This window comes from Trachemys scripta, chromosome 5 (assembly GCF_013100865.1).
Source record: "Trachemys scripta elegans isolate TJP31775 chromosome 5, CAS_Tse_1.0, whole genome shotgun sequence".
NCBI classification, from domain to species: domain Eukaryota; kingdom Metazoa; phylum Chordata; order Testudines; family Emydidae; genus Trachemys; species Trachemys scripta.
This window is the reverse complement of record NC_048302.1, coordinates 93,392,144-93,406,879: the sequence shown is the minus strand read 5'-3', so window position 1 is coordinate 93,406,879 and position 14,736 is coordinate 93,392,144. Positions and strand designations below refer to the sequence as shown.

Here is a 14,736-nt window from a genome sequence, read left to right as displayed (position 1 = left end):
ATCTCACAGAGGGGTATGACTTCAGGTGGAAAATAAGCAACATAAATCCATGCAAGTATCACTAGTTACAAATGAAAATGGGAAAGCAGAAAATGTTATATGTGAAACAAAAATGTCTAAACAGAAAAAAATTCCAAGTTTTTCACGAGGCATTACTGGATCTTTCTTATAATAAACATGTCAACTCAGAAGAGACAGCTTCCAGCTGAGCACCATGCTCTCAACACCCATAATTCAGACTGAGTCGCAGATGTTAAATGTGAAATCCATTAAGACCAATTAGATTTTCCAGAAGAAGGTACAGTAAGAGCATGTGGAGGCAATCCCATATTACACAACAGCACCAAGAAAAACAAAGAAGTCAGACAGCTCAAAATGTAAGTTATACGTTTTATCTGAAAAGTGACCAACCAGGATCTCAATACTGAGCTGCCTGCAATCATTTCAAGTAAAGAACTAACTTTGGCCTACTCTTTTGTAATAGAGATATACCTATCTCATAGAACTGGAAGGGACCTCGAAAGGTAATCGAGTCCAGCCCCTTCCTTCACTAGCAGGACCAAGTACTGATTTTTGCCCCAGATCCCTAAGTGGCCCCCTCAAGGATTGAACTCATAACCCTGGGTTTAGCAGGCCAATGGTCAAACCACTGAGCCATCCCTCCCCCCTTTCAATATGAAAAACACTTTTGTGGGGTGTGATGGGGTGTTCACAGCACTGGAAGAGTTTTTATGATGGCCAGGCAGGCCAATTAACTCCACGGGCTGCACCTGGAGGAGGAGCCAGGGAGCATGGAACTAATTGAGAGCAGGCTCAGCTGTGCAGGAACAGGTGGGGCCTGTATAAAGCCAGGTAGCTGGAAACAGCTGGGGGCTACTAGGAAAGGTGGCAGTAAGCAGCCACTCCCTGAGAGGAGGGTTAGGAGCTGGTATAACCAGAGAGAGAGAGAACGGGAACCAGGTGTAGCAGAGAAGTATCAGTGAGGGCTGGTAGGGGAAAGCCCAGGACTGTTGAGTTGAGAGTCCCTGGGCTAGAACCTGCAGTAGAGGGTGGGCCTGGGCTCCACTGCCAGCCACTGAGGGAGTGATACTGTGGGGCAGTGAAAAAGAAGACTGCCTAGGACTGCTAGGATGAAGGAACTGTGTTACCCCCCGAAGGGAGGAACGCTGAATGACCTAGTCGGAGGCCTGAGTCGCGAAGAGGACACTGTGGTTCCTGGGACTGACAGAGGGGATGCAAACCAGAGGGAGAGACAGGATGATGACCTACAAACCATGAAGGGGGTACTGACCTCAAGAGCTAATCCCCAGAGCAACCAGGAGGAGCCAGACCAGCAGTGAGTGATGCACCCTGTGAGATGAGGCAACGGGAGGAGTAGGGCAACGCTGATCACATACTATGTACAACCAGCCAATTAATCAACACTTTTGGATGACAGCTTGGAAGTGTCCTACAGAGAAGAAGCCGGGGAGACCCCTTCTTTCTCTCTCCCTAATCCCATGTGTATGCATCATTATACATAGTAAACTGTGTCACTCTAGTGTCATCTGGGGCATGGGGGAGACAGAAATTCTGTTTTATACTTAGAAGTTACATTGAGTACAATCCCCCCATGAAAGTTATCAGAGGGAAAATGCAGTTCATTCTCCTGTAGCTGTATGGGTTTTGCAGTGCCAACATGAATTAAAAAGTAAATTTATTTTAGATTACTAAACAGACATGACTAGTAATACAAGAAGCAAATTCACTGAGCACTTTTTAGAGCCGAGACACACTTTAAAGTTAAATATTGGTCATGTAGCAATTGTATAGGTAAATGAAGAAGTCATTACATACCTACTAGCTTACACACAACTGCGGGCACTACAACCTGATTTCTTAGAGTTCTGGACAACACTAAGGAGGAATGACTGAATGTGTGCTTTTCAGGAAATGTTAAAGCTGTTGCAGGACTTCCTCATGTGCAGTGTCAAACAAATTTTGGTTCTTGAATCAAAGTTAGGCTGATAGTTGCAGTCTAACTATGGATAAGTGTTCTCTAAACTAAATAAACACAATCATAAATCGATCTGATCTACAGTAAGCTTTAAAAATGAATATGGTAAAATTGTAGCTGATCATTTCAAACCAAAACACCTAGTAAAGTTAGAGGTATACTATTACACTAAGTTTAATTAATGGTGAAAAGCAAAACTAAGTTTGACAGCATGAAGTTAACAGTACAATGTACAGACTAAAGGAGACATTCTGCCTTCAAACTTACATCAGTAGTTCCCTATGGGTGATCAGTGCATGTATCCAAGGGCTGGATCTGACCCTAAGGAAGCTGTTTGGAAGTATATTTCTCACTAATCTAATGGATCAGTATATCTTACTAATCGCTGCATAGCATGTCATTCTTAGAAAACAGTTAAAGGTCCACAATCTACAAATAAAGAGTCAACAAATCCTGAGGTCTCTGTGACTAGTATATGATTAGAGTACAATTATTAACACTGAGCCTGGTAAGTCTGAGACTAACATGACTAACAAGATAGCTAAAAGGATTTTTTTAAGTTGTAGAAAGATGAAAGCGTGAATATGTAACAGAAAATTAGGCTCCTTTCCTGCATAACACCAAATTAACGTTCTGATATGGGACCAAAAAAAATTACAAACACAAAACTTTGTAACAGAATAAGGTTCAATTCTTTTAGTGCTTTAGTTGTGAAAACATGAAGAGCTCTTATACCTTTAGGGAACTGCTCTGTGATGAGTGCAGTGCGACTACTACCAGCCTCCTCAGTGAAAGTTCCGGAAAAATCACCCTTGTAGCAGGCCCAATTCCTCCTCATGTTCCAGCATGCATAGCGGAAGTGTGGCTGCAGCGCCATATTTGGAGAGACTGCAGTATCCACTCTTTTCTATGCCCAGCCAGCTCGGCTCGTGGGTAAGGAGAGGATGAGACATGGCACTGTCAGCTTCCCCCTTCCTGTGGGAGAATCTAGTACCAGCAAATACATTAGCCCTGAGTAGTCCTTCCACTCATGGTGAGTAGCACAAAGGCAGGGGTGCAAGGGATAGCCATTCCCCCACTGTGTACTTGTGCCTGGGCCAACCACAATCTTGCCTTTACATTTCTAAAGCAAGATAACCAATCAGACTATTCTATTTAACAAATTGTGTTAATTACACCATCAATCTGAAATATAGTTTGTTTAAAAAAAATGATTTAAACGTACTTGCAGGTAGTTCACTATGCCTTTGTCCCTCTGCCAGTTTCTGTGATTTTACAAAAAAATTTCCTCTCCCCTGTTGCTGTGTGAAAGACCCACACAACCATTAGGGAAAACTGTCTAATTATACAAAAGAAACCATAAAATTATTCTGAATAAAGTGCTGTCAAATGCATAAACCAAACTGGAAAAAAATAGGGAAAGCATTTTTCACTAATTTCTTTCAGCTGTGGGAATCTTAGGTGTTACTTTTAACAATAGTAGGTAAAAAAACAAAACCCTCAGACAGAAGGATAATTTTTAAGTTGAAATATCATATTTTTAAACAATTAACCACATGTTCTACTTTTTACAAATAAAAAAATGGAAAAATACAAACAAAATAAAAGTTACAATGAGATCCCTTGTATAATTACACTGAAGCCCATGGAGTTACACCAAGGATTAATTTGCCCAGTGATGTAAAACCGAGCACTGGTCTTTACAGTAACATACAACACACTGCATAATCCAAAACATTATGAAAATCAACCAACAAAGACCTACAAATAGTTTGGGGACAATAAATAATTCTGGATCAGGCACTAAAGGCCAAATCCGGTACCTACTGATATCTATGGCAAACTCCTCTTGTCTTCAGTGGGACAGGATTTGACCCTAAGGGGACATTTAATGTAATATAGGGTTTGATCCTGTAAACCCTCCATGTGCAAGATTCTCATGACCCACATGAGGCTTACAGAATCAAGACCATAATTGATATATTTAAAAATAAAGTTACAGTCCGAACTAAAAATCCTTTGTCATGAATATTTAAACTTTGCAATGTTTTAGTGGACAAGAACAGATCTTAAAGTTCTAAGAAAAAAATATGGATTAATAAATATAGTTAATAGAACCATAATATTTCTGTTTGTCTTTTCAGATTTGAATAAAAATCAGTGCCATTTATTGAATATTAATCTTTTAAAAAATCATTAGATTAATATGCACACACAAATATATAATTACATACTTGGAAAGCTATTTCTGGAAAAAACAGAACTTTTGATATTTTCACAGTAATTTCTTAGTAATAACCATCAGAAATTTATTATATATTTAGGAATATCTATGCATATCTCCCCACAACACACACAGAAGGGGAAACTAATAATTAAAATAGTTTGCAAAGTCGATCCAGAAAAGTGAAATGAAAGCCTTCCTAAAACTCAGTGTTTGTCGTCTTAGTTAAAAGCAGTGTGATTTGATAGATCTTGGAAATTAATTTTCAAAATATCAGTTGAATACATACTGTTATATATCTTATTGAAAGATAATTAGCAGCATGATGATGCTGACCATCTACATAACACAGTGTAGTATACATTATTGTTCCCTCTGATGGCAAGCTGTTGAAATCTATCCATTCTGATAAACATTCTGCCCAGTTATAGTTTTGTACACAAAACAGGTTACTTCATTTAGTCTTACTAGGGGAGAAGTTAGAAGTGGTTCTAGCTACCTCCTAATCTCCCAGGCAGATGTTTTACTAAAACATTCCTCCTGTGCTCAAAAAGCATGAAAGCACACAAACCCAGGAGGAGCCACTGAATGGAAAACGATTATCTCTTCCACATGCTTTAACTCAACTCTCCAACACATTAAAAAGGTTTAAGGCTTCTTGTGTCTTTGAAAGAAAAATCTCTGCCAAATGATTTGGTGTTTTCTATCCAGCTGTGTTTTCATTAGTCCAAATCGCTCTCTAGTCATCATCCTACATAGTGCGATTTAAAGTGTGCAGTCTAACAACAAACGTCCACATTTCATCTGCCATTTTCGACAGACCCGAAATCTGTAAGTATACCACAGTACACTATAAAAGAATTATTTAAGGAACCGTGTACATGCCATGGAGTTTTCTTCTTTGATACCCTTTGGAAAGTTGATTCTCTCATCACGGTTCAGTTCTATCCTTCACTGAAAATGTGCCCAGATGGAGTCTGTTTATTTTGCAGTTAATGAGAACGGAAGGAAATGTAGCGATAAAATATTAAAACCCTTCCTTGCTTCCAGCACTGCTGTTTTAATCTTTGCAAAGCCCAACTTGAACAAAAACGGTGAAACCCTCAAAGTCAGACATCACTGCTCTCTCCCAAAATCACGTACATCTTTAAAGAGAGAAAGAGATAAAAGCAAGGCTGGTGGTTGTTACTCTAGACAGCTTTTGACTAGCGATAACTATGTTTTTGATGTATGATGCAAAAAAAACCCATGTGAAATACTGTGGATTCACTCAGAATCTCTCTCCAGCTTCCTAACATTAGTCATTACACCTGACAAGCACCAGTCCTTCTATTAGCCAGTGCCTATGCACTGTATTCAGAATCAATTTCTTACAAATTCCAGATTAAGCTCTTTTACATATGGTACAAATACACACACACCTGCATTGTAAAGCTATGAGTTTTCATGAATGACTGAACTAATCGCACTGTAGGAAGCAGCAATCCTATGGACATTTTGAAAGGGAAAAGCGTCTGATCTGAACAAATTAGAAGCAGAGGGACCACAACCTGTTCTCCCAAAGGCACCTCAGTTAGGATTACTTTGACTCTACTGCACTTTGGGTGGGGAGCAGCAAAAGTAAGTGGGATTTGATGGGGGTGGGGGGGCAGCTAGCCCTTTTCTACGTCTTTAAATAGATGCTGCCAAGTCTCTCCCTCCATCCTTGGGGGGGGGGGGTGAATATCAAAGTATTTTATAAGGGAGGGTTTTGCAATGAGGCATGCACAAGCTCTTACTCGGAACCGGCCCCTGCTCCTGGTCACTGCAATCCGGGCTGAGTCCTGGCGGAGGAAAACACCTGCCTGCCCTACCACACATGAACACACCAAGCCCATGGCCTGCCTCCCCAGGTGGGCAACTTACTGTAGAAGATGTACTCGGTGTAGCTGCTCCAGATCTTGTCCTCCCTGTACTGGTTGATGAAGGCGGCGGTGCCGGTGGAGTTACAAGCTACCATGTGGAAGCCGGCCTCCGAGAGCCGGTCAAACGCCTGCTCCAGGTAGGTGAACTTGAGGTAGAAGCGGGAGGTGTATTTCTCCGGGGGCCGGTCGGGGTCCCGACTCTCGTTGAGCGTCTCCCCGAACACCTCCTTGGCCAGCGCTATCCTGCCGCACACCATAATCCGGGCCACCCTGCGGAACTTGGCGTCCGCCTGGTTCTCCCGCACCGTGGTGTACGAGCCCCGGTAGCCCACGGTGAGGAAGCCCGAGCGCTTCTCCAGAGCGGCCCCGGCCGCCGCCCGCAGCAGGAGGTCGCCGCTGCCCTGCGAGGTGCTGTCCTCCAGGTCGCTCTGGCAGCCCTCGTCGTTGAGCGAGCCCTGCTTGGTGACCTTGGGGGAGAGCAGCTTGACCAGCTCCCCCAGCTGGAAGAACTCGGCCTCCCGCAGCAGCCGCTCCTTCTCCGGGAAGTGCTCAGGCAGGGCCAGCTGCTTGTCCCGCAGATAATCCAGCACGTACCTGAAGAGGAAGCCGTCGCGGTCGATGAAGAAGCGCGCCCGGCTGTCCCTGGGCAGCTCCCTGGCGGCCGCCTGGCTGCCCCGGCGCGGGGAGAACATGCTGGCCAGGGTGCTGTCCGGGACGCTGAGCAGCGTGGAGTGCTTGGTCACATACACCTGGCCGCCCACGTTCAGCTCCACCACCTCGGGGAAGGGCGAGCAGGACGGCGCGGCGGAGGAGGACCCCATGTCACTGATGGGTAGGATGCTACTGCTGCCGCCGCCCGTGTCCTTCAAAGCCATGGCTGCAATGGACGGAGGGAGCGTCTCCAAGCCCCCCTAGCCCGGACGGCGCGCGTCTGCTCAGGCCGGCGGGCTCCGCGCGGCTGGAGGGCTCGGCCCACGTGTGCGCCCGGCTCTGTGCCCCAGCTGCAGGGAACTTCCCCGGGGCGCGCCCTCTCCCCCTCACTGCCCCATCCGGAGCTCTCCTCGGTGCTCCCCTCCCTTGGAAGCGTCTTCGCAGGCTTGGGCCCCGCTCCCTGCCCCCAAAGAAGGTACCAGTCCCTGCGCCCCAGCTGGAGGGCTTTCCCAAGGCGCTGTGTCCAGCAGCTGCAGCCCCTTTATCGTGCCGCGCAGTCCGCAGGAGCGCGAGGGGCGGTGTGCGGGACCAGCTCCTTCTCAGCATGAACAGCCCTGCCTCTGCCCGCCGCTGCCTCCCCGCTGTGCCTGAGCAGCAGCAACTCCCAGCCCCAGGCAGCAGCAGCAGCAGTTCGGGAAAGCCGCGCTGACGTCAAGCCCCGGCAGCAAGGAGAAGTGGCTGGAACTTTGCAAGCAGCTGTCACTTAAAGGGGCAACCTGAAGGGCGTTACTAGGAGTGGGTAAGAACCGGATCCTGCCAGGTTTTATCCCAATCCCCTACATTCTACTGCCTAAATTATTCTGGTGCGCCGCTAGGAGAAGCTGCACAGCTATTAAATTCAAACTGTAAAACTGCAGCTATGCAACCAAATATTAGCCAGATCCAGCAGGATACAGGCTGTGATGGGAGTGGGGCAGATTTTTTTTGGTGGAACTGAAGAATCAATAGGTCTTCTCTATTTCTGGTTTTGTGGCTAAAATTTGCAGGATCGCGCAGCCAGATCTGAGTTTTTGCTGTGCTATTTCAGTGGGGTGTATCAGGGTCTGGATTTTCAAGGTGCAGTAGGAGCAGCTAAATATGTTTTTTATTTAGGCAGTGGAATTTGGGTGATTTAGACCCAAAAAATGGCAGATTCCGTGAAGATCCAGGTGCTTGGTTTTGGTTGCACTGTTGAACCCAGATGCATTGCCATCTGGAATTTTTGTTAGTATAGAAGCAGCTAAACTTGTTCTCTGTTTAAGCAGTGGAATTTGCAAAGTGGGAGCCTAAAACTGGCTGGATTCACGTTCCCAGTCTATGTATTTGCAATCTATCATGAAAGGAATAGGGATTTAGATATTTTTGGTGTAAAATGAGTTTCTACATGTTTGTAGATATTTGTATGTTAGAATTAGGGGTTGTATGTTAGAATTAGGGGTTTTGAGACCTAAAATTGGATGCAGATGCCACATCTTGGTATTTGCAGCCTGTTATGCTTGGATACACTAGGTGGGGGGGGGGGGTGTTAATACAATGGGAAGAGCTAGACTTGTTCTCTGTTTAGGTAATAGACATTGGGAATTTGAGCCAGCAATTGGCAGGATCCACATGCCACATCTAGTTTTTTGTGGTGCTGTTGTGTTATGGCTCAAGGTATTTTTGTAAAGTAGAAGGAGTTAGAATTGTTCCCCATTGAGGTCGTCAAGGCTACTTCCCCACTCTGAACTTTAGGGTACAGATGTGGGGGCCTGTATGAAAATTTCTAAGCTTAACTACCATCTTAGATCTGGTCTGCTGCCACCACTCCCAATGTGCTAATTCCCTTCCCTGGGTAGCCTTGAGAGACTCTTCACCAATTCCCTGGTGAATACAGATCCAAACCCCTTGGATCTTAAAACAAGGAGAAATTAACCATCCCCCCTCCTTTCTCCCACCAACTCCTGGTGGATCAAGATCCAACCCCCTTGGATCTAAAAACAAGGAAAAATCACTCAGATTCTTAAAAAGAAGGCTTTTAATTAAAGAAAAAGGTAAAAATCATCTCTGTAAAATCAGGATGGAAAATAACTTTACAGGGTAATCAAACTTAAAGAGCCAGAGGACCCCCCGTCCAGCCTTAGGTTCAAAGTTACAGCAAACAGAGGTAAACACCCTAGTAAAAGGTACATTTACAAGTTGAGAAAACAAAGATAACTAACACGCCTTGCCTGGCTATTTACTTACAAGTTTGAAATATGAGAGACTTGTTCAGAAAGATTTGGAGAGCCTGGATTGATGTCTGGTCCTTCTTAGTCCCAAGAGCGAACAACCACCAAAACAAAGAGCACAAACAAAAACCTTCCCCCCACCAAGATTTGAAAGTATCTTGTCCCCTTATTGGTCCTTTGGGTCAGGTGTCAGCCAGGTTACCTGAGCTTCTTAACCCTTTACAGGTAAAAGGATTTTGGAGGCTCTGGCCAGGAGGGATTTTATAGTATTGTACACAGGAGGGCTGTTACCCTTCCCTTTATAGTTATGACAGAGGTAATGGAATTTGAGGGCTTGGGTATAAAAACCAGTAGGCAGCAGGTAGATCCCATTTTTATCTTTTTCTGGCATTTCTCACCCAACTGGTAGGGGGCACTGATCACCAAGTGCCTGCACTGACAATGTCAAAGAGGACCATAAGAAAACCCACTCTGTCATTTTACAGAAGTAAGGAAGGGGTAGGCGTGTCTGAGTTTAGATTAAACTACAAATATATCTGGTACTACTTTTACAAGCCTTGATTTAGTGTGATCTTGACCACTAACTGTGGGTTTGTAAAACTGATAAGCAGTCCTGAGAATGAATGAACTAGAGGAAAGGGTGTTTCACCAGAAATAGAATGAATTTCCTTGTCCTTTCCAATGTTCTGGGATGTTTTATTTAAAATGCTCATGAAGGTCAGAAAGATCAGTGTTCAAATGGTTGGGTGCTTGGGAGACATGGGGGTTGGTTTGTTCAATTGCCTTTTTTAGTCACCAGTGAAAGTGATTTCATTGTTTTGCCGTGGCTCCTCTGAAGTGTGCCGGTTTTTGTAATTGACAATTGCACCAAATTTCTATTTAAGAGACGTAGGACTGGAACATGAAATAGCTGGGATGTTGCAGTTTAGGACTGAAGTGTGGCAAGGGCTTTTAAGGAGCTAACCCTTCTCTCTCTTTACCTACTCTTCTTCCCAAAGGCATTATGCCTATTCCTGCCTGGTGTCATGCCTCCAGCCACCATCTCCCCGAACTACCCCACAGCCTCCAAGGTGCTCTGGCTCCAGAAGCATTATAGAAGCTCCCCGACTCCCGGAACGGAACGCTTGCGTAAATTGAATTTTGCGTAAGTCGGTAATATCTCCGATAATTACGCAAAAAAAAACCTTACGGAATATACAGTACTTTTTTCGTAAATCTGGATTTCCATAAGTCAGGTTTGCGTAACCCGGGGAGTGTCTGTACATATTTAACAGTATCGGGGGTAGCGTGTTAGTCTGTATCCACAAAAACAACAAGGAGTCCGGTTAGGGTGACCAGATGTTCCGATTTTATAGAGGCGGTCCCGATATTTGGGGCTTTTTCTTATATAGGCTCCTATTATCCCCAACCCTCGTCCTGATTTTTCACACTTGCTATCTGGTCACCCTTAGTCCCGACTCCTTGATATTTAACAATCTTCACAGTTAGGCTTCTAAGGATGTTTAACTTGAACAATGTAAATGAGATCAATCACCATGTAGGTTTCCCTAAGTTCAGCAGGTTTCATTTGATACTTACATAAAAGTTATGCAAAGATGTGTGTAAAATGGATGTTAACATATTACTCTGAGAAGGAGAACATTTGCTTTCAGGATTATTAGGAAGGAGGGAGAATCCTTCCGTTTAATGCTCTGCCAGTGTCTCAGTCATTTGAATAATCTTTATACCTAATGCTAGTCATTGATTTATTAAAGATCACCCTTGTCTGCCCCTCATCTGATTGGCTCAATATTTGGGGGTTTTGTGCTCAGGCTCCAGGTACTAAAGTCCACTCCTGCTCTCACTGGAGTCAGTGACAAAAGTTCAAAGGACTTCAAAGGAGCAAGAACTGGTATGAATGGTATGAAGATAGCATACTCACTTAGTGCTTAGCACAATGAGGTCCTGACCTCTGAGTGGAGCTTCTAGGCCTAACCCAATACAATTTTATTTTTATATATTTATTTCTTTATAATCTTATGCCTCTATTAAGCAAGGGCCTCTGACTGAGGCTTAAACTGAAGAGAGGACACTAGAGGAAGTTTTGCCATGACCTAGCACCCTTATTCACATGACTACACGTGAGGTTAAAAGTCAATTTCCTGCACTCAGTTCTACCAGTTTTGAAGTGGAAACAGAATATGGTAGGAATGAAAAGACGTGCTTTTGTCTGACTTATTGCTCAATCAAGTAGAGCTGGTTGACAAATTTCCATTATTTTTCCTCAAGTTTCAGCCAGCTCTGCTTTTAACTAGTTTTATAATTAAGTATATATTTCAATATTTGGAAGTAAATTCTTTTTAAGAGGAATGACTTTACCACAGAAGAGCAATCCAGATTAAGGCAAATGGTTGAAAGACATTAATTTTAATATGCATTCACTGTTATAATCTGAGGTCAGTACAATCTTATGGCATGTATACGTTTATTTGAATGAAGGCTGTAGAGTTAATTAACTTCGTTTCATGTATTATTTCAAAATAAAGCAACAGAAAATTAATAAAATGCTTTACACATTTCAGGCAAAGAACGAAGTGCAATTGAAATTTGGATCATAATTCTGGACAAAAAGGAACTACAGAAACTCCATAGCCTTCATGGATGAGTGAATTATACATCCTGAATGCCCTGCTAATAAGATGCCTGGTCCTGTGGTGCTTTGGCAGGCTCTTGCTCAAGTTAGTGGGAGTAGCGCCTGTGTATAGATTTGCTGGGTCAGGCCTGAAGAGCAGTTTATCATTCAGTAAAAGTCCCAAATGATAAATATGCTACAGAGTTTAGCACTGTAATAAATTATAGAAATTATCAGTGATTATGTTGTATCCCAACAAATGACAACAAAGTTGTAGATTATAATGCAACAACATTTACTGCCCAATTCTTTTATTGCTAGCACAAGTATGTTTATATCACATTATATTATAATAAAACATTTGGAGCCCATTTATGTAAGTAACTTTACTCTCAGAAGTAATCCCTTGAGTTCAATGGGACTGGTCATGTGAGTAAAGCCACTTGGGTGGGAGTCTGCAGGATCAGGAACCTAAGTAGTGTTGTAAATTTATATAACACTTTATACATTTCTATTAGTATTATAGATTAGTTAGTTGCACTGCTGGGACTGAAATGAGAATAAACTAGCATGTACATTTAATTTTGAGAAAAACACTGAGACTTTCCTTGTAGAGTACATAGTTACTGATTGTTCTAAAAGTAGGAATGGTTATACACTTTGCTATAGCTACATTTTATTGTGTTTGGAGTTCCAAAGGAATGTTCAGCAATAGATCTGATGTTAACTAATCAAGAACAGTTTGGGAAGTTTGCTACACAAGGACTGTGGGAGTTTTGATTTTTAATGGTTTGTGTGTTCTCATGTTCCAAAAGCGTTTACAAAGGTTGTTGTAAAGTAAGCTCTTGTGTATTGTGACTGCATGAATTTGCCTGAATTATTCCCTTCTTGGTCTATGTGAGTTTATGTTGTAAAAACTGATGTGTTCTCAGGGTCCAAAAGCATTTATAAAATGGGGAGGCTGCTAGGTAAGAGATTCAAATCCAAGACCCCTATGGTAGCATTCTCTGAAACACTTTCAGTTCCACGTGCAGGGCCAGTTAGAGAGGCAAAACTGCATGGTCTCAATGCATGGATGAGAAGGTAGTGTAGAGAGGATGGTTTCAGGTTTATTAGGAACTGGGGAACCTTTTGGAAAAGGAGGAGTCAATACAGGAAGGATGGGCTCCACCTAAGCCAAAATGGAACCAGATTGCTGTCATTTAAAATTAAATAGGTCATAGAGTTTTTAAACTAAGGGGTCAGGGGAAACCTACAGGTGCAGAGGAGCACACAGTTCAGACAGAGACATCCTTAGGGGAGGATCTATTAAAGAGGAGAGGATAGAAGTTGATAAAGTGCAGGTAGGAACTGAAGAGAGATAGTCAAATGAGAGAGTCCCATTCAATTACCTCACATGAAGGCAGACAACTAAATATTGATAAATTTTATAAGTGTATGCAAATACTTAGTCTAAATATTAAGCAAGGCTGGATTTAGGAGCAAGCGACTGCCTGGGGTGCTAGGCTTGGGGGGAAGCAAGCTTGGGGTGCTGTTTTTGTTGTTAGTGACAAAAGGGAAAATAGAATGTTTGAAGTAAAATGTTTCAGGTATTCCGTATGTGGCTTCATTTTTTACGAATCTTTTAGAATGTTCTGGATCTTTATAGAATCTTGTGAAACCTTCTAGACTGAGAACTACATTTTCCTCCTTGAATATTGTCAGCCATGCCCTCGCGAGTATATAAGGGGGAGGGCATTGCCAGTGAGACAAAAGAATGAAATGAAATGAGCCCAGCTGTGATATTGTGACAATGGTGTGAACATGAAGAGAAGAAACAGTGGTGTCAAGGCAAGGATCCTTGCGCTGAATCCAAGAGCTTTCTCCATGCCTTGTGGGTGCCATTCCATCAGCCTGGTTGTGTCAAATGCAGAGTCATCTTTTTTAGATTCAGCATCTCTCTTTGGAGTACTACAAAGGATATATGTCCTGTTTTCAGCATCAATAATCAGGCGGAAGGTCCCCATGGACAATGTTAAAATCTGACTATGAAACAGATAAGTGATACTCACTGGAAGAGCCACATTGACAGTGCAAGGCCAGTGAGGAACCAATTGACTGAGATGTACAACACTCTGATAGAACTGGCGCAGTTGAGTAAAGCCAAGGCCGGAATCTGACACGAGGTGCAAAGCCTGGCAAACCAGATCGCTGACTTCAAATTTCTGATCTCAGTTGTGGTTTGGCATGATATCCTACTCCATTATAAGCAAGCCATTACAAACTCAGTTGATGGACATCGTGACTGGTACTACTTTGATGAGAAGTTGCCTTGATTTCGTTGTGGTCTACAGAGAAAACAGATTTGGAGATGCCATTGTTGCTGCCAAAGAAATGGCAGAAAACTTAGGAGTTGAGCCTGTCTTCAAAGAAACTCATATTCATTGGAAGAAGAGAGAGTTTGGTTACGAGGGCAGAGATGAGGTAATGGGACACTCAGAAGAAAAATTCAAGAGGGAGATTTTTTGTTCATTCATTGACACTGCTCAAGTGTACATCAAAGAAAGGTTCGGCTAAACGAAGCTCCACGAAAAGACCTGGAGATTTTTGTCTGACCTTAGTAAGCTGCTGGCTAACAGGAAAACACTCTTGAACAATTATATGGACTTCACTGACACATGGGGAATGTTTGGACGTCAATGATAAAAACCTCTGTGTCGAATTGGACAACATGCACCACATTTGCCACAAAGGAAGCACTCTCCACTCCAAGTTCTTCAATTCATTCATGATGCAGAGCTGAAGGAACTTTTTCTAATGTGTGGATAGCTTCGAGGATTCTGCTCACACTGCCAGTCACAGTCGTGAGTGGTGAGTGCAGTTTTTCGAAGCTCAGGCTCATTAAAACATATCTTTGTTTGATGATAGCGGATGAGCGACTGTTGTCACTTGTTATTTTATCACCTGAAAATGCCATTGTCCAGTCTTTGGATCTCTCTTACCCTATGCTTCAGTTCGCGAGGGCAAAGGCAAGAAAAGCGACATTTTGAACTAACGGACTAGCGTTAACAGTCTAAGGCTGTCACCTACTGTAACACTATTTAATACTGGTCCACCCAATGTTG

The 14,736-nt window shown here is 43.1% G+C and overlaps 1 protein-coding gene and 1 long non-coding RNA gene across 2 annotated transcripts in view; one reads left to right on the top strand and one right to left on the bottom strand.

Moving 5' to 3' along the window:
- Positions 1-7,561, bottom strand: part of KCTD8 (potassium channel tetramerization domain containing 8) — a 164,795-nt gene extending 157,234 nt beyond the window's left edge. The window contains exon 1 of the mRNA XM_034772603.1: positions 6,126-7,561. Coding sequence (XP_034628494.1) covers positions 6,126-6,999 — 874 coding nt within the window. The 5' untranslated portion in view covers positions 7,000-7,561. The remainder of the gene's footprint in view (positions 1-6,125) is intronic.
- On the top strand, positions 7,362-12,643 carry LOC117878428. The gene is made up of 3 exons (XR_004645973.1): positions 7,362-7,574; positions 10,020-10,165; positions 11,583-12,643. It is a non-coding gene; the product is annotated as an uncharacterized LOC117878428 (long non-coding RNA).
- The last annotated feature ends 2,093 nt before the right edge of the window (positions 12,644-14,736 follow it).